Raw genomic sequence first — 22,404 nt, 5'->3', positions numbered from 1 at the left:
ACACATCTTTTCCTGTTTTGTTTTCCCTCTTTTTAAAATTCCAATAGCGTCAACAAGTCTCAGGACATCTTTAATACTTGCTGTCTTTTCTATTCCAATACCTAAAATGGGACATAACACTCAGAGTTGTGCCTCTAATTTTATGATCCTAAACTCACCACTTCTGAGTTGATTCTAATGCATCTAACCCTCCACAACCCTTTAGAGTTTCCAATGCTAGAACCCTCCCCTGCCCTGAGATTATGGCAGCATATCTTTTGATTTCTTTTTTTTTAAAGCATTCTTTTATTTTTTTTTTAAATTTTATTATTTTTGTGTGAGTGTACCGTCAAATCAGATCTGACTGGTACAGGAGAAGATTGTCCCCCCTTCCCCGGCAGAGCATCTGGTGGATTCGAACCGTGCACCTCTGGGATTGTAGTTGCAGCTCCTTACCACTAGGCCACCAGAGCTCCCCTATCTTTTTTTTTTTAAATTTAGGTTGTTTATTTTTCATTTCAATGAACCTATCTTTTGATTTCTTGACTGTTGGTAAGAATAAATAAAATTCTTGGGGCTGCTTTCAGTCTGGGAAGATGAATGGAGCAGCTGGCCGGCTTCTGGTAAGCTTTGTTTTCTAGTTTTTAGTTGGTACTTGGGTGTGGCCACTGCTCAAAACTGGGTATGAGCAGATTAGATTTGACCTCTTGTTTAAGAAGGCTTTTGATTTTTTTCTGTCATACATTCTTCTAAGTAGTACAGCAATGGTCTGGCAAATTTGCTGTAGAAAGGCTACTTGTAATTGCTGTGATGCTAAACACTGTGGCATTGATGTGTCAAATATGATAATGGTTACCCATGTGGACAGTGTTTGGTGGAGCTCCCGAATTAAAGACAGGCTTAGAAGCAGGAGTGGCATCCACTTCCGAAAAAGCTTGCCTCTGGAAACTCTATGAACTTGGAAAAATGATGAAAGTTTTTCGTGTTCAAGACTTTCATTCATGGAGTCGCTATGAGTCGTCTGCTACTTGATGGCACTTAACAACAACAATAACAGTACCAAGGATAGTGTTTGCAGATTGAAGTAAGATTAAATAGTTGACAATTTTAAACTTTCCTCCATATATCATGATGCTGCCTATTGATCCAGTAGTGAGGATTTTTTTTGTTTTCTTGATGTTGAGATGAAATCCATATTGAAGGCTCTGGTCTTTGATCTTTTGCAGCGGAGTTTCTAGTCCTCACTTTCAACAAGCAAGTTTAGGTCACCTGAATAATTCAGGCTGTTGATGAGTCTTCCTCCAATCCTGATGCCACATTCTTCTTCATCCAGTACAGCTTCTCAAATTATTTGCTCATCAAGCAGATTGGATGAGATTAGAGAAAGAATACATCTCTGATACATACATTTTTTACTTTAAACCATGCAGTGTTTCCTTGCTTTGTTCACACAACAGTTTTTTGGTTTTAGTATAGGTTTGCGCGAGCGCAAATAAGTATTCTGGGATTCCCATTCTTCTCAAAATTAGCCATAATTTGTGATTAGTCAAGTGCTTTTGCATAGTCAATGAAACACAAATAAATATTCTTCTGTCATTTTCTACTTTCAGCCAAGATTCATCTCACAAGAGCAGTGTTATTTTTAGTGCCACAGCCTTTTCTAAATATGCCTTGAATTTATGGCAATTCTCTGTTAACATGTACTAGCTCCTGCCAGCATAAATATGCATGTGTGTTTATTCAATGGTAAGAGAGATGCCAGAAATAAAATCTGGATTTAGAAGAGGCCATGACACTAGAGGCATTATTGCCAATGTCAGATGGATTTTAGGTGAAAGCAAAGAGTACCAGAGGAACATCTTGCTGTGTTTCATTGACTGTGCAAAAGTGTTTGACTGTGTGGATCACAACGAATTGTAGTTATCTTTGAGAAGGATAGGACTCCCAGAACACTTGATTGTTCTTGTGTGAAACCTATGCTTGAACCAGGAAGCAGCCCTCAGAGCAGAGCAAAGAAACACTACATGGTTCAAAATTGAGAAAGTTGTGCATCAGGAATGTGTGCTGTTTCCATACCTTTTCAATGTGTATGTGGAATAGATTATTAACAAGGCTGGCTGGCCTGTGTGAGGAGGAATGTGGTATCAGAATTGGAGGAAGACTCATCAACAGCATGCAATATGCAGATAACACAATCTGGCCTGAGGAGGACCTGAAACCTTTGCTGCAGAAAGTCAGAGACTTTCACTATGATGGAATTCCTTCAGTATGATTAAAGCTCAGCATCAAGAAGACAAAAGATCCTCACCACTGGGCCAATTGGCAGCATCATGATAGATGAAGAAGAGATTGAGATTATTAACAATTTCAGCTTGCTTGGCTCTACAATCAACACTCTTGGCACCAGCAGTCAGGAACTCAAAAAACTAATTGCATTGGGGAAATCTGGTGGTAGACACCTCTTCAAAGTGCTTCTACAGACTTATTTTCCATGGGAAATCAGTTGCCCAAGAAAGCATTTACCATATAGTGGTGTTGTTGGTCTGGTGGAAAGTAGGGCTCAGGTGGAGCAGAGTGAAATAGGGACCTACAGTTCACTCAGAGGGCTGGGTTATTTTATAGGATTTTTTTTTGTCCCAAAATGTGCATGGTTGTTTCTGTTGTTTTTTTTATCTAAAAATATAGCAAGAATATGTCTAAAGATGAATAAGTGGGTTCCTAGGTACACCACTCTTTGCCGCTCCAGCTTCGTTATCTCACCTTCCCTCATTTTTATGCTTCTCCTTGGACAGCAGACATGTGTCTTTTCCATCTTGGCCTCTCTCTTTGCTCTAAGTGTACTGTGCTAACGTAATCAGGAATGTCCTAATGAGGCTAGCATTGGCCCCAAGACTCCTATAACTGTAGTGATCTATGTAAAAAGAAGAAGAACCAAAACTGAGTAAAATTGGTGCTGGAGAGAATGGTTGACAGGTCTTAAGAAGGTGGCCAAAAGCCCAGAATTCAAGTTTCCTGGGTCATTTTCCAAAGGAGGTGAAAAAGCATAGCACAGAGAATAGAGGTGTGGATGAGCTTTCCAGCCTGAAGCAGGACCCCAGCCAGTGGTGGCCCAAGTTCCCTTCATTCTCCCATCTCTTCCCAACATGCAGGATTCCAAGCCAGTAGCAGCATGACTGTGTCCAGTGTCCCCTGCTGGTGGGACTGAAGGACTAAATCCTTTGCCTGCCTGCATCACATTGGTCCTGGGCAGACTTGATTGGGGTGATCATCCCCAGCTTTCAACTCAAACAGTGGTCATGGTCTTGGTGGTAGTTGTGTACCTTTGAATCAGAACCAACTCGTAACTGACCCTCCCACAGGTTTTCAGAAGCAGTAAGTCACACAGGAGAAGGCTGACCATTTTTCTCCCATGGAACATCTGGTAGATTTGAACCGTGTGCTTTGTAAAGAGCAAAACTGGCCCTGGTCCAGATGGATCTGGCAAGTTAAAATGTCTGATGTCCCAAATATGCCCTGGAGAAGGGCGGAAGTCCACAGAGATGCACTTTTGTAGAACACAGAAATGGCCCCTTCTCACTGAAGGCAGGTTTTCTGGTCAGTCCTCCAGGGACTTACATCATCTCATCTCTGCTGAGAAATGCAGGGTGAGATCAAAGCCCCTGAACCTGAAAACCACAAATAAATTAGTTGTCAGATGCCTTCTTCCTTTCAAAGAGGCCCAAGGAGCTTTTCAGTATTTCGTTTCAGCAAAATCAGGAAAGAATTTACTTTAAGAAAGTAAAAATTCGTTTGGATGTAGCTAACCGTCTGAAAATCTGTAGCTTGTTTTCCAGAGAATGCAGAGGACTGGCCACTGAGGTTTAGAATGTCGTGTTTTGTTACACAGTTTCCATTCAGTAATGAATAAATCTGACAGTTTTGCATTTGCTTCCATTATTTTTTGTTTGACTTAAAGACTAGGTACAGTGTGGTCAAGATATGTGAGCTCATTAGTAGAAGTGGAAAATGCTTTGGTGCCTGAAGCCGCCGTCCGTGAGCTCACTCTCTGGCTGGGATCCTGGTGGCCTCGTACGTCCAGGGAGCTTTCTGTGCACAGTAGCGAATCTCCAAGCCAGGGTTGGAAAGACAAGCTTGGGAGTGTTTTCCTTGGCACTTGGGCAGCCTCGGTTCTACCCAATATGAGGCAGGTTTCCGAGCCTTTTACTTGGGGAATCATCTTGCGTTTCCTTTAGATGACGTCAGCTGCTCAGGAAGTCCATTTTAGCACTCTGAGAAAGATATTTAGCTTGGAGGTGAGGAGCCCTGATGGTGCAGTGGCTAAAAGCTTGGCTGCTACCCCAAAGGTCACATGTGGCTGGCTGTTTCTGTAATGACTTACAGCCTTGGAGACCTATAGAGAAGTTCTACTCTGTCCTGTTTGGGTTGCCGTGAGCCCATGGGTCAGCAATAGGTTTGGGTTTTGCTATAATTTTCTAGTTTGGATGTACCAAAACACCGGATGAAGTTTCTAGTCTTTGAGGTTACTGAATTCCACTAAACAGTAAAACTTTACAAACAAGATTGAAGACAATCATATGTGTCAATAAAGATTCAGCATCATGCCTCGTTATACCCCAAACATTTTCTGAGCACCTACTTTATGCTAGGTTCAGTGCTGGGCACTTGAGAATACAGAGATGGGTAAGACATAGCTATCACCCACACAGAGTGTGTGTGTGTGTGTGTGTGTGTGTGTGTGTGCTTGTTGAGAGAGAGAGAAGGAAATTAGTGTGTGTGATAAATCAAGGGAAAGTCAGTAGATGCTGAAAGCCCAAGAAGAACCAGTTAACAGCCTGAGAAGGAGACTGAATCAGCAAGGGGAGGGAGGACTTTATAGGCGGAGAAAGTATTTTTGCCAAAGCTCAGAAGTGCAATGCCCTACGAGAGGAGTTGGCTGGAGAAGGAAGCTGAGGACATGTTCAGGGACTCATCAGGACTTCAATATCCAATATGAAAGTGGAGGGAAAAATAACGTGACAGTGGAAGAAGGATGTAGGGAAGCAGGCATGGGCTATCCTAAGGACTTTATCCCCTGTACAAAATCATTGGTTTGCTCCAAGTCAGAAAATCTGGCTAGATTTTAGAAAGAGCCCCCAGAATATTGAGAGGCCAGTGAAGAGATCCTGGATGTGGTCCAAATAAGAGATAATGAGGTGTTAACAGAGGCATAGAGACACAGCTCCAAGACAGACAGTAAATGTTTGTGACTTTTAAAATCTAAATCTAAAGGCTTAAGTCTTCTACCAGGAGTTAAGAATGCTCAGAAACATTGTCTGCTTAAAATATTATATCCTTTCCCCCCATCTCATCAAGAGTATCTGGTACTCTTAATGTTTTTTACAAAAACATTTTGCTCGTGTTTTGTTTCAAAAAGTGGTACATGTTTGTCCTGGGTGCCACTGAGTCGGCTCTGACCTATAGCAGTATTCTGTACAACAGAATGAAACTGCCTAAACCTGCGTCCCCATTGCCACAGTCAAGGTGTTAATCCATTACATCCAGGGTCTTTTTCTCTTGCACAGACCCTCCACCCTTCCAAACATGATGTCCTTCTCCTAGGAATGACCTCTCCTGAAAACATGTCTAAAATATGAGACAGAATTTAAAAATCCTTGCCTCCAAGGAGCAACCTGAATTCACCCTCTCCAGAACAGACGTATTTGTTCTCTTGGCAGTCCATGATAGGTTCAATACTCTTCTCTAGAACCATGACCAAAAGGTATTCATTCTTCTGTCATCTTAGCCATTGCAGCTCTCAGATGCATGGCAAGCAATTGAGAAGACCATGGCCTAGATCAGATGCACCTTATGTCTCCAGACTCACATCATTGTCCTCAGCATTCTGGAGAGGTCCCCCTGACAGCAGATCTCTTCAATGCAACTTATCTTTTGATTTCCTGACTGCTGGTGCCAAGGTTGTTGATTGTGGATTCAAGCAAGATGAAATCATTAACAACTTCATTCTTTTCTCCATCTATCAAGATGCTGCCTATTATCCCCATGCTGGAAGTTTTTGTTTTCCTGATGTTGAAATGCAATCTGTATTGAAGGCTGCAATCCTTGATTTTCTGCCACAAATGCTTCAAGCCCTCCTCAGGTTTACTAAAGTTCTGCATACATAAGTTGTTGAGTCTTCCCCCAATTCTGATGCCACATTCTCCTTCATAAATTTTAGCCTCTTGAATGATTTGTTCAGCATGTAGATTGAAAAGGTAAGTTGTTGTTGTTGTTGTTGTTATGTGCCGTTGAGTCATTTGTGACTCATAGCGACCCTATGTACAACAGCCCTAAACCCTGCTCTATGCTGTGCCAATCGCATTGCCTCTAACACACCCATCCCAATTACCCCGTCACTGAATCAATCCACCTCATAGAGGGTCTTCCTCATCTGCGCTGTCCCTCCGCCCTCCCAAGCATGATGTCCTTCTCCAAGGACCTTTCTCTCCTTACAACATGTCCAAAGTATGTCAGACGAAGCCCCAGAATCCTTGCCTCCAGGGAGTAGCCTGGTTTAACCCTCTCCAGGATGAATCTGTCTGTTTTCTTGGCAGTCCATGGTACATTCAGTACTCTTCTCCAGCACCACAGCTCAGAGGAATCAATTCTCCTTCTATCCTCCCTAGTCATTGTCCAACTCTCTGATGCATAACAAGTGATTGCAAAGACCATGGCCTCTATCAGGCGTACCTTAGTCTCCAGAGAGACACCGTTGCTCTTGAGTACTTTAGCGAGGTCCCTAACAGCAGACTTACCCATCGCAATTAGTTTTTTTTTTATTTCCTGGCTGCTGGTGCCAATGTACTACAGAAAAGGTAAGAATAAAGATTATATATCTAACATACTCTTTTCTTGATTTTGAGGCATGCACTGTTCCCTTGCTTTATATACACAACATCTTCTTGGTCTAGATATAGGTTTTTTATGAGCTCAATCAAGTGTTCTGGGATTCCCATTTTTCTTAATGTCAAGCACAGTTTGTTATGATCCACACAAATGCCCGTGTGACATCAGCAATGATATACCAAGTCCCACGGCCCCTTCTAAATCCTGCTTGTATTTCTGGCAGTTCTCTGTTGATGTATTATTTTGGTCATTTTTTTATAATCTTCAGCAAGATTTTGCTTGCATGTGATAATAGTAATATTGTTTGATAATTTCTGCATTCTGTTGGATCACCTTTTTGGGGATATGAATAAATAAGGATATCTTCCAGTCAGTTGGCCAGGTAGTTGTCTTCCAGATTTCTTGGCACAACATGGTGAGCACATCCAAAGCTGCATCTGTTTGTTGAATATATCAGTTAGTATTCCATCAGTTTTTATACCAAATATCCATATCTGCAAACTCATACTTAATTGACAGACTCCACATTTAGAGTTATTGGCTTATTTGTCTAATTCTACAGTAAATAAAAAATTGCTAATTTACATCATTACTGTGGCTTTATAGGAAATTTGACACATCATAGAACAAGCTCTCTTTATTTTCTTTTTAAAAATGTTCTGTTTTCATCTGTGTACTCTTGGAGGTAAACTTTGATGGTGGTAGTGAAGAATATTTTTTTCTTCTTTAATTGTGGTCTGAGTAGAAGTTTACTAAGCAAATTAAGTTTTACTTCAACCATTCATACCTATTTTATTCTGTAACATTAATTTCAACACCCACAATGTCATCACACTTTCACACTGTCTCTCTAATTCTGATTTCCATTAATCTTTCTATCCCTCTCTGTGTTGTTGCTTTATTTAGTGATACTGTGCTGATCATATCCTTGTTTTATTTTGCCTTTTCTTTCATCTAGGTAAACTTTAGAATGCATTTTGGAATTATTTTATATCATTCCAATATTAAGTCTCCTCATTTATATCTTCTTTCCTGCCCTTAAAGTATTTTTACCTTATTAATCTTTACCTTGCGGAGCCCTGTAGAACCCAACTGCTAAATGAAAGGTTTGCTGTTTGAACTTACTGTGAAAAAGGTGTTAGCAATCTGCTTCCATAAAGATTATAGCCTTGGAATCTGAGAATCAACCCCAGGCAAGTTATTTTTGTTAGTCTTTGTCTTAATTATCAGAGTGTTTAATTCCCATTATAATATGCATATATAGAGATGTAGAGAGAAAAAGATTATATTCTTATAAATTTGGGTTTTATGTTGCTAAAAATTTTTTTAATTTTTTTAAAAATTTTAATAATTTTAATGAACATTTACAGAGATTTTGGATTTCCATTCATTCATTGCTGCATAAAATGATTTTTTTAAAAGAGCCTTTTTTATAAAGCCCAGGATATATTTGTATTTGATTTTAATGAATGCTCTATAATTTTTCTATAAAATAAATTTTATTCAGATAGATCTTACACATTTTAAACACATATTCCCAGGTACTTTATATTTACAGCCTTTATGTACTACATGGCAGAAAGCTGCACTGCAATTCTGAAGGCATGCCGTTCGAGGCCACCAGTAGCTCTCTGCGGGAGAAGGATGGGCAGTCTCCTCCCTTGTGATTAAGAGCCTCTGAAAATCCACCAGAGGGTCTGCTATGGATTGGTTCTGATTCCATGATATACAACAACAACAACTTTACATTTTATAGCTGACAATTATAGATGTGATGGCAGAAAGCTATTGATTTCTGTATATTTACTTGACTATAAACCATATGAAACAAGATTGCCAATCTTCCTTAAATGGAGCAACTGGTGGACTCAAACTAAGTGCCTTTGATTTGGCAGTGCAGCTCCTTACCACTAGGCCACCAGAGCTCAACACCACCAACTTTTCTTTCAACTCATTTTGTTGTTATGTGCTGTTGAGTCATTCGCAACTCATAGCAATCTTTTGTACAACAGCTCTGAACTCTGCTCTATCCTGAGCCAACCTTGTCGTCTGTGACACATTTATCTCCATTACCCCAGTGACTGAGTCAGTCCATCTCAAAGAGAATCTTCCTCTCTTGTGCTGTCCCTCCAACCTTCTAAGCGTGATGTCCCTCTCCAAGGTCTGGTCCCTCCTTGCAACATGCCCAGAGTATGTTAGACAACGCTTGAGAATCCTTGCCTTCAAGAAGAAGCCTGGTTTCACCTTCTTTAGGACAAACCTGTTTGTTCTCTTAGCATTATTAGCTATAATAATTTTCAGTTTATTGACGTAGACTGTTTAATTATGTAACAGTAAATATAGCTAATGCTGTCACCTGTAAAAAAAATAAAGTTATGTGTCTATTTTCACATTTCTATCATATTGCATTGGCTTGTGCATACTAAACAATAGTAATTATGATGGGTATTCTTGGCTTGGTTTTATTCAAAAGGGCTTCAATATTACTATGAACATTCTTTGTTTTAGTTTCTTTTTTAAATGCATTCTTCACCATACTAAGAAAGTTTCTAGCTCAATGCTGTATCAGAAATGGATATTGAAGTTAGTAATTTTTCATTCTTCCACAAGGTCCATTGCTAAAAATCATTACACTTCCATTAACAAATATATTTAGTTTTTTATCCTCTTAAGACAATGCTTATTTACTTAGCTAATAGAATTTTTTATTAATTTTAAGGAAAGTTTACAAAGACTTGGGGTTCCCAGTCATTCACTGTTGCACTTTTCTCCCTGCCCACCCCTCCCCCCCCAGTTCATTATTCTTCTTGAAAAGTAAAAGAAAAACTCTTTCATTGTTATGCAATCCTTTCCCTCAAGTCTACTCCACTGTGCAGCCTTCATTCTGGACTCCTGTCTTAACAATAATACCCAATCATATATCCCTTTTAAACAGTTCTCTCCCTCATCTGTTTCAGAGCAGTATACATCATTCCTCTCTTCCTTCTCTGTCTTCCCTCAACCCCGATGTCAGTCCCATTTTACAACAGTGGCCCTATGCAATATTTGTCCTTTTGTGACTGAGATACTTCACTCAGCATAATGTCCTCCAGGGTCATCCATTTTGTATAATATTTCATGAGTTTCTTGTTTTCAGTGCTGCATAGTATTCCACTGTGTGAATATATCACAGCTTCTCTATCCATTAATTTTTGTTGATGGGCACGTGGGTTGTTTCCAGCTATTTGCTATTGCAAACAAAGCCATAATAAACATGGGTGTGCATATATCTGCTTGAGGGGTGGTTATGGTTTCTTTAGGGTAAATTCCCAGTAGTGGAATTGCTGGGCCAAGTGGTATTTCTATTTGCAACCTTTTGAGAAAGCACTGTATAGCTTTCCACAGTGGTTGCACCATTTTACACTCCCACCAACAGTGAATAAAAGTTCCAGTTTCTCCACAACCTCACCAGCATTTGATGTTTGCTCTTCTGTTAAATTTTGTTATTCTTACTGAGGTGAGATGATATCTCATAGTTTTTGTGAAATATCATTATTTTAAGACATTAATGAGTTGTATTAGCTAGTATTTTATTTGGAGTATGTACACTTTGATTTATTGATGAGATCAGTCTTTTTTATGCCATCTCTGTCCAGGTTTAGTATATTGATTATGATTGCTGTTGTTATTATGTGCCATCAAGTCAACTATGAACCATAGGGCTGAACTCAGCCTTGTCTTGTGCCTTACTCTCCATCTCCAACACACTGAGCCCACTGCTGCAGTTACTGTGTCAGTCCATCTTGTTGAAGGGCTTCTCTTCCTTTGCTGACCCTCCACCTTTCTTAGCATTGATGTCCTTCTCCAAGGACTGGCCCCTCCTAACAACATGCCCAAAGTATGTGAGGCGAAGTTTTGCCATGTTTGCCTCCAAGGAGCACTATGGTTTCACATTCTTGAGGGCAGACCTGTTTGTTCTCTTGGAAGTTCATGGGATTGATATTCAGTATTCTTCCCTAATACCACAAGGCAAAGGCATCAGTTCTTCTGCTGTTATCCTTATTTATTGTCCAACTCTAGGATGTATAGTAGGTAATTGAAAAGATCAATTGCTTGGATCTGGTGCACCTTAGTCTCTAAACTGACAGTTTCAAAAAACCCTTGAAAGTTTATTTCTAATTCTTTCTTCTTCTCCAAAACAATTTAAATAACATTTTATTTTTCCTTTAAAGTTTTGTGGATAAGTTCCGTAAAACCATTTAGATATCATACTTGTCAATTGTAGTATATTTTTATATAGCTAATATTTTCTCTTTATTTTTTAAGTTGAAGGCTTTGCCTCTTATTGAAACAGTTTTGAGGAAAATAGAGTTTCCTAATAAGCACCGTTTACCTAGATTATTAAATGTGTTAGCATAACAATTATACGTCCTTTTATGTTAGCATCTCTCCCAAAATTAGAGTTCTACTCCTTCTCTCTCTGATATTGTATATCTGTTGTTTTGCTTGTTTGCTTTCCTTAGACATACACAGTAAAGGGTTACCTACTTTATTGACTTTTTCAAAAAGCCAACTTTCTCTTTCATATTTCATCTATGGTGGCCTAGTGGTAAGAAGCTGCACCACTGTCCTAAAGGCACACAGAACATCCACCAGCTGCTCCATGGGAGAAGGATGGGCAGTCTCCTCCTGTGCAATTCATGAACTGAATTTGGAGGAAAATTGAGGATTGCTTCCCAAAGAATAGAGAGTGGATGTTAGACAAAGTATTCCCTCTCTGCTCCAAATAATTTGTTGAAAGATTGAACAAGATAGTATATATCACAGACTTATAAGTCCAATAATAATGTTTGTTGTTATGTGCCATCTAGTTGCCTACACATCATAACTCTGAAGCCTGCTCTGTCCTGAACCAGTCTCACTCACTCCAACACACCTACACCCATTGCCCCATTTATCATGTCAATCCATTTCACCCGGGGTCTTACTTTCCTGCATTGTCCCTCCACCCTTCCAAGCATGGTGTCCTTCTCAAAGGACTAGTCCCTCCTGGTCATGTGCCCAAAGTATATGAGATAGATCTTCAAAATCCTTACCTCTAAGGAGAAACTAACTTAGTTTCACTCTCTCCAAGACAGACCTATTCTTCTGGCAGTCCGTATATTCAGTCCTCTTCTCCAACACCACAGCTCATAAAGATCCATTCTTCTTCTGTCATTCTCAGTCGTTGTCCGGCTCTCTGTGTAATTGTGAAGACTATCACCTGGATCAGATGTACCTTAGTCTCTAGACTGACATCATTGTTCCTCAACACTCTGGAGAGTTCCCTGACAGCAAACTTCCCCAGTGCAATTCATCTATTTACTTCCTGACTCTGATACCAAGAGTGTTGATTGTGACAGCAGCTTGCTGCAAATGGGAGAGAAGAGGCACTGAGTCATAAGAAATCAGTCCTCAAGCAGGATTATTCAAAATCACTGGGACTTAATTTTTAGAAGGTCTCATTCATTAATTTTGTTCTCTCCTATTTGTACATTTCTGGCTATAGTAGTAAGCCTGTTTATGCCATAGGCCAGGGTTTTTAAGTTTGCTCACATTTTGCCTTTTATGATTCTTAGGTCTTTGCCTTCACCTCTGATCCAGGTCTCTGATCCCCCTTGAGTTGATTTTTGTGTCTAGTGTGAGATGTGAATTCTGTTTCCATTTTGTGCAGGTAGATGTCCAGTTTTGCCAGCATCTTTTGTTGAAGAGGTTGTCATTTCCCCACTTAATAGGTATTAATTCCTTGTCAAATATTATTTGGCTGTAGGTAGATGAGGTTTTCTCTTTACTGTTGACCAGAACCCCAGCTCATGCAGTACAGTTCAGTTTTCTGTGAGAACATTTTTAAACAGTAGATCCAGGGAATCCCCTTGGCATGAAAGGATCTATAATTGTGTCCTCATTTTACCCTGGAGAGCCAGGAACAGATTTGGCACCCCTAGACCTCAGGATTCTGTCCAGGCTGTGGGATGTTGTCCACGTGCATTTGTGATTCATGAGCCTCAACAACCAAGAAGTAAATAAGGCCATGTGCTCATCCGAGAAGCATGGTCTCTAATGGCCTGACATGTGACTGCCTGGGTCTGCCCCTTTCTGCAGACTTGGAAACATTTTGCCTTAATGACTGTGAGCTTCTAACAGATATTCATGTAAGAATTTGCTCTGAAGTCTAGATTTGCCTGATATTAATTGGCAGACATTCATTAATACTAGCAATCTTCCCTATCTGACAGGGAGCCCAAACTGCCTGCTGCGATCTCATTCTACAGTAATGGAATTGTTTTATGCTTTCCTTGAAGAAAAAAAAATAGAAAGAAAGAAAGACAAGCCCTAATGAACTGCTGTTCTGTTATTTCATTTGGAATTTATCAGGACAGTTTAAGTACAGCTCTGGGTGCCAGCACTCCTCATTTCTGAAATTTGGAAGTGATCTTTTTAAGGCATAAAAGGAGAACATGGAAAAAAGTCTTTCATCTCAAAATTTTAGAGAGATGGGAGAAAAAGGAAAGTGCATGTTGGAAATGTGGCACATTTTTATGCTGTGGGGAGTTTTTCCCCTCAGCACAGCAGAATTTTCCTTATTAAATAGATAGCTGTGTGCGAAAAACCAAAACCAGAGCCGGGATAGAAGTGAGACAGGATGGCGGAGGGAGGAACAAGAGGCCAGTGAGTCTCTGGGCTTGTGGAAAAGCCCGGGTGCCAGCGCAGCCTTTGGCTCTGGGAGTCTGCAAGTGCCCAGCTTCAAGTGGGCTCTGCGCCATTGAGCATGGGTGTCCCTCAGCTTCAGAGAAGGTGTCTATTCAGGAGAGGACCCCCTTTTTCAGCCCAGCACTCCCTCCTGGGAACTGGGATGTTTTGTAGACATCCCTGGTGGGGGGGGCTGGATTCACCATCAGGAAGAAGGTTTGGCCTCATGCCCCTGATGTTGGGGCCAGCATGACTGGGGAAGGTTCTCATAACAGAGAGCTGGGGGCTGCTCCCTCCTCGCTCCATGGGTTTCTGACCACCACACAGTCTAGTTGGCACTCACATTATAGCCACATCAGTATCACCAGGCTGTGTGTGGGGTGTGGAAGGAGGGAGCATAAACATGGTGTAAGTAGCTGTCCATCTCAGAGGAGGTCCAGTCAACAGCCATGAAGCAGATACTGCCTGCCAGCAAAACCCTCCGAGGGACAGGCCAACACAGGGGCCTTTGCATCCCAGCTCTAGCTGGGACCCTCGTCCCTATGCCAGCCAATGACTCCTAACTCCCAGATCCCAATACTCAACCCCTAACATTGCTGTCTGCCCCAATCTTTATACTCAGACAATCCTGAATTCAAATGTCAATTCTCTCATTTCCAGGCTATGATCTTAGACAAGTCACTTTTCCTCTCTGAGCTACTATTCCTAGTCTATAAAAGAGCAGATGGAAGTGGTGGTAAGAATACCTCCTGCAAAGGGTTGCTGTGAAGATGCTATGGTTCAAGCAACATTTAGCCTTTCCTGATGCAGACATCAACTGTTATTGTTTGCTCCGACATATCTGTGCCTCCCAGTCTAGCCCTAGTCCTTGGCACTGTTCAGCCTCAAGGCAGCCAGAGCCAGTTCCTGATCCAATTAATGTCCGTCAGTCTTAACAAGGCCAACAACGCAATGTCATCTGCTGCAGTAACTTCTGTATAAATAGGGAAAAGAGCTGAGACTTCCCAGCTGTGCTATCCCATTCCAGATGGAAGCTCCCAGTACTGTCCCAGCTGAGGTGGGTGGCCACCGTGTGGTCAGCATCTGGGTACCATCCTTGGCTATAGCAAACTCTGCTGGGCACATCTCTCCCATAGGCATCCTCATGTTCACAAGAGTAGGTGTGTCACCACAGAGCCAGCTCAGGGTCAGTTTCACTCTTCCATACTTGAGTGATCCAGGCCCTGGGCCACAAGTTCCTTGAAGCCACAATTATTAGCCTCATTACACAGACAAGGAAACTGAGGCACCGGGAGGTGTAAGAAGCTTGTTAAGGCTTCCCATATGAGAAGTGACAACACTAGGGTTTCAAGTCTCCCTGGCTCCAAGCCTTATACTCTTCCTTTTATTCCACAGCTGCCTGTCATGTGACAGAATTGGCAGGGTTCTAAAGACTGGACCCAGTATGGATATCCACTATAAAGTATGAGGGAGACGATGGAGAATGGGTGACAGCAGTATAGTCATGAGCCAGTGTGATAGTGATGCCTGCAAAAGAGAAATCAGATGTGAAGGACCATAGCCTAGAACCCCTGGGCTCAGCCATGTTTCCATCTTACCTCCTTTGCTTCCAGGTGCCAAAAAATTTGCCTGCCATAGAAAAAAGATTGACAGACAGTATGTCCCCCAGGGCAGATCTGTACTGAAATGTTCTCTATGACTTTCCAGCCAGTTGACTTCTGACAAGTGATACAGTGTCTCTCAGCTTCAGTTTCTTCCTTTGTAAATTGCAAAAATACCTCCTCAAACACAGTATTTGTCTTACTTATAATCTGTTGAAAGCTCTTAGTTTATGGCCTGGCATATGGTAAATGCTTATAAAGTAAACACTTGCTATTATTTTCATCACTTGACTCTTCATGTAAAAAAAAGCATGTGCTTAATAGATTATTGTATGGGTTAAATAAAATTGATCTCTATTCTTGCATTCCTTCTTCTGGCTAATGTTTGCCAAGTAGCTCCCATGTGCCCTTTTCTTAATGCTGGTGATTTGGATCAAGGGACAAAGGCATAGAGGAGTCAGACTTAAATGCATAAATGATACAATGGTAGTTGTGGTGTTAACTGAATATCTGAAGTTTAGCACCATACCTGGCACAGTGCCAATGGAGGAGGCTTTTCTTATCTCAGAGAACTCTGTTGGTGTAGTCCATAGGGATTTGCACTACTGATCCAAAGGCTGTGCCTCTCTGGTGATTCGAATCAACCAGTGACTCCCAAGGACAAAGATGGGAAATTTCCTCCCCTGTGATTTTAAAGCTGCAGAAAACCTGCTGGAAGGGTCAACTCTGAGTTGGCTCCAAATTGACAGAGGAATTCTTATTTCATTATGGTTTAAGCCTTTCAATCTTTTCCATTATGGGCTAGTATGTTAATGGAAACATTTCCCTGGATTTGTGGAGTGTTAACTTGAGAAGATTTTGCTGCTTTGGGAGCCATTTTTATTGTGAGAAATTAAAGGTTAGGTATATGGAGATTTTTGTAGAGGCTCACAGTCTCCCCAAGTCACTGGTACCAGGAGGCCTCCTTGGGCCTCTTAATACTTAGCAAGTTTTGGCCTTGACGCATGCTCCTAGGTCCTGGAGAGTAGACAGCTAAGAGTCTGTTGGTTGATTTGTTTGTTTTTGTTTTTAATACAGTGGACTGAGGAACAGACTGGCAGTGGGATTTATTCTTACATGAAATAGTGAGTTCCCTTTGCCCACAGGACACGAGTAGAGCTTGGGGCCAATCTGTGAAAATGGTGTTCTTGCTCCTTCTAAAGCAAGCTTCTCCAGGACTCTGTTGAGTACTCCCTACTTAAGAATCCTCCTCTGGAAACCTGAGGGGAAGCAGAGAGGCTGGTGCCCATCCTCACAGGGCCCCACAGGGTGAACTTTCCATTTGAGGTTTTTATTTGAGAAAGGGCGATTCCCTGTTTTGTCTCTGATGACTACGGGTGGAAACATCGGCATTCAGCCAGATCGACCTGGCTCCCTATCCCAGCCCCACCAATACTCGCTTGCTGTGAGGCCTTGACTGGCTGTCCTAACCTTTCTGAGCTTTGGTTTTCTCTTCATACTTCACAAGGTTGATGAAAGGATTACATAAGACATTAAGAGTAAGAAGGATCATGCCTGTTACACTTCTCTTGTGTCTTCAGTTCTTGGCTTTCCAGGCTCATCGTTCGCTCTGCCATTCCAAGTTGGAATCTAGAATAAAAACTGCCCTGTGTCTTGTATCCTCTCACCTCATGCTCGGCACTGGAGGATACTTTTTGTTGCGGTTGAAGTGGCAATGACATTTTTAGGATAGCCATTGCTGATTCCCTTGGGGAGGCCACTGAGTTACGTTCATAAGAGAGAAAACAAGGCAAAGGAAAAAATAAATCTCTGGGCTTACGCCTACCCAAACGAGGATATATCCGAAAGAAATTATTTATAATTATTCAACTTTTGGAAACATGGCACTACCAGAAAGAAAGGAAAGGGCAATGGTTCCTATGAGAAGTGCTAGCATATGTTTCTGTGATTTAATAGTTTCCTATAACAATGTGCAGCTATTTAAAAAGTAGATGAATGACTCATTGTAACCAGCTCCAGTGGTGCATGCACTGTGATGGCATGAAGTGTGTTCTCTGGAAGAGACGGGCTCGAGTTAGACTCCTACTTGTCCTTTGGGCTCGAGTTTGACTCCTACTTGTCCTTCCCCAGCTGTGTGGCCTTGGAAACCCTGTGGAGCACTGTTCTGTCTTGTGTCACCAGGAACTGGAATCCAGACATAAAGAGGGAGTTTGGGTTTGTTTTCTGCCAGTGTCTTCAGTGCAGATTGGAATGCTTCCCTCAGTACATTCTTGCTCACATGCTACCTCTTAAAAGAACTGAATGTCAACCAGTTCTTTGGATACAATGATTGTTAAGTGTCATCTACTCTTTAGGGTAAAATGGTTGTCTGTCAAATATTGTACTGAAGTTGAGCTTCAAAATTAAAAAAGACTAGAAAGGATTGGCCATCCACTTTCGAATTCCAATGCCTTTGATAACCCCTGTGAACCTATTTCTTATTGAGGACTCTCGTTTCTAGAATTAGTTCTTAAACTATGTTCTCTCTCTCTCTCTTTCTCTCTCTTAAATAAATTGATGTTTTTAAATTTCAAGCATAATTGCAAACATAATGACTTAATCAGTAACCAAATTTCTTTTTTGCTTCTGATTGCTAGAAAATGTAAAAATATGCTAAAGCTTAATTTTTCTCTATTGGTTTCTTTTGTTTCTCAGTTAATTTATGATTTTTGGTTGAGATGTATGTGTATATGTTTACACAGGTAGATTAGACAAATAGATAGGTAGATCACTGCATGGGTAGATGTGAATGAATTCTGAACAAATGAGTCATCCCATGGATGTGACACTTAGACTTACAATTATCAGTTGGTGAAAAACTCATGTATTCGTTTCTTTTATAGCCTGTCATTTTCCTTGCAGGGTTACAGGTGAAAATCTTCTTGGTGGAGAGTATATGAAGAGTGCTAAAATATTTCTGACATTTCGTTTGTTAGTCATATGTTTGATTTGCATTTGAGCCATCTATGTGAAAAATTAATAAATAGGATTAAAACTTAAGTCTAAGTCATACCTGAGTTTTCTGTAATCATCCCTTAAACCTTTTAGCATTGTGTCTCATTTTGCTATTTTGTTCTGAAAAGTGGTGATCTCTAACCATTATTCAATATCTTCTTTCATTTCAGGGATCTATCTTCTGGATTTAATCTACATTGATTCTGCATATCCTGCCTCAGGCAGCATCATGGAAAATGAACAAAGATCCAATCAGATGAACAATATTCTCCGGATAATTGCTGATTTACAAGTTTCCTGCAGCTATGGTTAGTATCCTAGGTATTGGAATTTTGAAATCTTAACGTTATTGAAATTTGGAGGCCAACACTTACTTGTCAATGAGAAAGCTCAACAAACCAGCTAGTTCTTTATTTTAATAACTTTAACATCAAATAGGTGCTGAATCTTTTACACAAAGTGTTAACTGTTCATAAAGAATCTGCAAATCAGACTTTACTTTCTCTGTGTGAGAGAACTGAAGCTTACACCATTTTAGTTACTTATATAATTTCACGTACTCAAATGAGTATCAGACCCTAGAACTCTCTGGTTCCAAGTCCTTCATTTATTCAGTAGATGTGTTTGTGTACTCTGTACCTGATTGTTATGGATTATAATGTGTTTCCCTAAATATATAATTTCTGACCTCCATATTTATAATTACAATTACATATGTGAATGGTTAGATTTTGTTTATTAATGATGTAGAATTAATGTAAGGTATGTCTTGAGTAAATTTCTTTTGAAATATAAAAGAAATAAGCATGGGGGGGCAAAGAAGAGATGAGGAAAAAGAGATGCCAAACAATATGAAGAACAATGTAGATGAACTTTATTATCTTTATAAGTAAACCAGTATAAAATAATGATAATAAAATTAAAAAATACAAAATAACATGAAGATCACCAGGAGCAGTTGAGGTCAATGAAGGGATCATTGATGGTGACAATATCCACTTTGCTAGAGTGAAAAGCAGTCCTGGTGACTAGGTGCCCAGTACGGCCAAATCCATTTACTCCGACCTTCACCATCGTGTCTCAGGGATGCGGCTGAGGCTGCACAAGAAGAGAGGGCAAAATCTGGATCGACGAGGAGCAGAGAGCCTGGAGTTTTTTTATCATCCAATATTGTTTTTGGGTTTTGCTGTTTTGTTTCTTTCTTATTGTTCTGTCTGAAAACAGAGCAACTAGTCTCACATACACCTCATGAAGCTTCATCCAAGGGACAGGAGTAAATACCAGCTCCTGTTCCATGTAACACATGAAAAACTACCACCTATCCCAACCAATCTACTCTCACCTCTTACATGTGACTAGAAAACTGCGTACATACCTCTATCCTCTGTCACTAGAAAACAGGAGGTAAAGCTCTAGGAACTACCAACTAGGAAGCTGCTTAGCACACATGCATGATTTAGTCAGCTATATGAAAGCAAAATAATGAAATACTGCATTGTCTTGAAGGCAACAGATGAATTTAAATAACTCAAAATTTAAAAAAACACCAAAATATTTCCAACTAAAGAATCAGAAAATCTTTCAGAAAATATAACTTCTCATATAAGGAATGAAAAGGAATGCTAGTTTGATTCTTTCAACATATTGAGGAAAATATAAAAGAATATTTTTAAAAGACAAGACAAAATTAAGTAGAACATTAGAAGCAATATAAATGCAGCAAATTGATATGCAGAATATTAAGACTAAAATTTGAGAAACAGATAACACATTGGAAGGACAAAAGACAGAATTAAAACACTGGAATATAACATTAGTGAGATGGAGGACAAATCCTTCAATACTATTGTATTTGAGGAACAATCAAAATAAATAAATAAATAGAGAGAGATGGAAGAAGGAAGGAGGAAGGAAGATGAATAATTATATGTGAATAAAATGAAGAGGAATAGTTTTGATAAGATTGGAATGCCAGAACAGGAAGAGACAAAGGGAAGGAAATCATTGAAGATTTGTTGGAAGAAAACTTCTCAAATATTGTTAAAAATGAGGAAATAAAAATTCAAGACCGAGCTAAACGTAAAGAAGACAGACCCCAAAAGGAAAACACCAGCATATATCATAATCATATTTTCCAAAATTAAAGACAAGGAAAAAATACTGAAAATAGTCCAGGAAAAACAAAGAATTTCTCATCAAATAGAACCAATAATACTATCTGATCTTAGCAGAATCCACATAGACAAGAAGACAATGGGTAACATATCTAAAGCTTTAAAAGAATACAATTACCAACTAAAAAGTATTTGCCCTGCAAAATTATCATTTATCAAAATTATCAAAATGTGAAGATGAAATTAGGACATTTTTAGATTGCAGAAATTAAGGTTGTCCTTGTGAAAACTAGGACAACCTTTCAAGAAATACCAAAGGGAATTCTTCAGACATAGAATCAGTAATGACTGATAATAACAACCCAAAGTTAACATACATGAAAGCATCATTCAGAAACCAACACAGTTACATATACACAGACTTATTAAACATACAAGACTGAAAATAGGGAGCCAGACGTATCAGTCTATAAAGCAAAAAGAGGGTATGAGTATTGTAGTTACAGAATTTCTAAAGAGAGAGGAAGCCAATTGGATTCATGATAAACTGAATTGTTTTAGACTTGGGAATAAAATGTTAACTTACAGAAAACTGCAAAGAAAAATAATAAATCTTGTTATTTCTGTTGTGGAACCAGTAGATTTAAATCATCACACAAATGCTGCCTTTGAGTTAGGAGCACAACTCCCTTTGTCCCAGAATATATTCTAGAATGAGTAAAGGTCTAATTGAACATGAAAACATAACTATAATATCAATGCATTTCAATTACAGAGCTATAAGATATATAAATTGAACTTTAATAGATATGAATAAAGAAATCATCAGCATAATAATAGGATAATTCCTACCTTCGATGAAGGTCAAAAAAGCTTGACACAAACTCAACAAGCACACCAGCTGGGTGTCGGTGACTTATCTAGGACACTCTACCCAGCAAGAGTCCAATATACGTTTTTTTTCAAATGCGTATAGAAAGTTCTAGAATAGATCATACATGAAGATACAAGCAAGCCTCAATAAATTAAAAAGCACATCCAAATACTAAAAGTTGTCTCCTTGGATCACAGTACTATAAATTAGAAATTAATAATAGAAAGATCAAGGAGAGAAAAATCAAGTACTTAGAAGCTAAATAACACCTTTCTTGAACACTACTGGAAAATAGGAGATTTTTTTTTTTAATTCTTGCAAAAAATGAGAAGGAAAACACAGCATACCAAAGTCTTTGAGACACAGCAAAAACAGTACTAAAAGATCAATTTATAGCTATAAATGTACACATTTTAAAAAAAGAAAGACATCAATATCTATACCTTAATCCAGCTTTTCCAACAGAGAAAGAGCAGCAAGCAAAGGCTACAGTCTCCAGAAAAGAGAACAAGAAGATAAAAGATTAGAGCAGAAATAAATGAAACACTAAAACAATAAAATCAACAAGACTAGAAGTTAGTTCTTTAAAACGATAAATAAAATTAGCATATCTCTGGTAGAGCTAACAAAGAAAAAGAAAAAAATTATGCAAAGCACATATAAGACTTAAATGGGGGAAAAAGAAGAATGAAATGGGTGACATCACGATAGAACCAGTTGAAATAAAAGTAATAACAGAACAGAATACTATGAAGAATTACTTGCTATGTTCCTGAGGGCTGGACAGTGAATAAGGATGACAGAAGAATTGATGATGCCTCTTTGAGTTGTGGTGTTGGAGAATAATACTAAATATCTCATGGGCTGCCAAAAAAACAGATATGACTTCACAAAAGTGCAACCAGAGGGCTTCTTGGGAGCAAGGCTATCAAAGCTTCGTCTCTAATACTTTGGACATGTCTTTAGGAGAGGTTACTGATTGGAAAGAGATGTCACAGTGGAAAGGTAGAGAGTTAGTGAAAGAGAGAAAGACCCCCACCCCCCAACAAGGTGGATTGACTATAGCAGTGGACTCAAGTATATCAGAGATGATGAGGATGGCACAGAAAAGGAGCCAGACCTGTTGTTCATAAGCCCACTATGAGTCATACTCAACTCGCTGGCACCTAACAAACAACAACATGAAGAACCATACTCCAACTTGTTTGAAAACTTAGAAGAAATGAATACATTTTTAGAAATTCATTGCCTA

The 22,404-nt window shown here is 39.6% G+C and overlaps 1 protein-coding gene across 1 annotated transcript in view; it reads left to right on the top strand.

The window, feature by feature from the left end:
• Positions 1 to 22,404, top strand: part of RALGPS1 (Ral GEF with PH domain and SH3 binding motif 1) — a 460,947-nt gene that overhangs the window by 357,797 nt on the left and 80,746 nt on the right. The window contains exon 8 of the mRNA XM_006892619.1: positions 18,335 to 18,472. Coding sequence (XP_006892681.1) covers positions 18,335 to 18,472 — 138 coding nt within the window. The remainder of the gene's footprint in view (positions 1 to 18,334; positions 18,473 to 22,404) is intronic.

This window comes from Elephantulus edwardii, unplaced genomic scaffold (genome assembly GCF_000299155.1).
Source record: "Elephantulus edwardii isolate Elephantulus edwardi_28Jun2011 unplaced genomic scaffold, EleEdw1.0 scaffold00116, whole genome shotgun sequence".
NCBI lineage: Eukaryota > Metazoa > Chordata > Mammalia > Macroscelidea > Macroscelididae > Elephantulus > Elephantulus edwardii.
The sequence above is the reverse complement of the archived record's forward strand: the minus strand, read 5'-3'. Positions and strand labels throughout refer to the sequence as shown.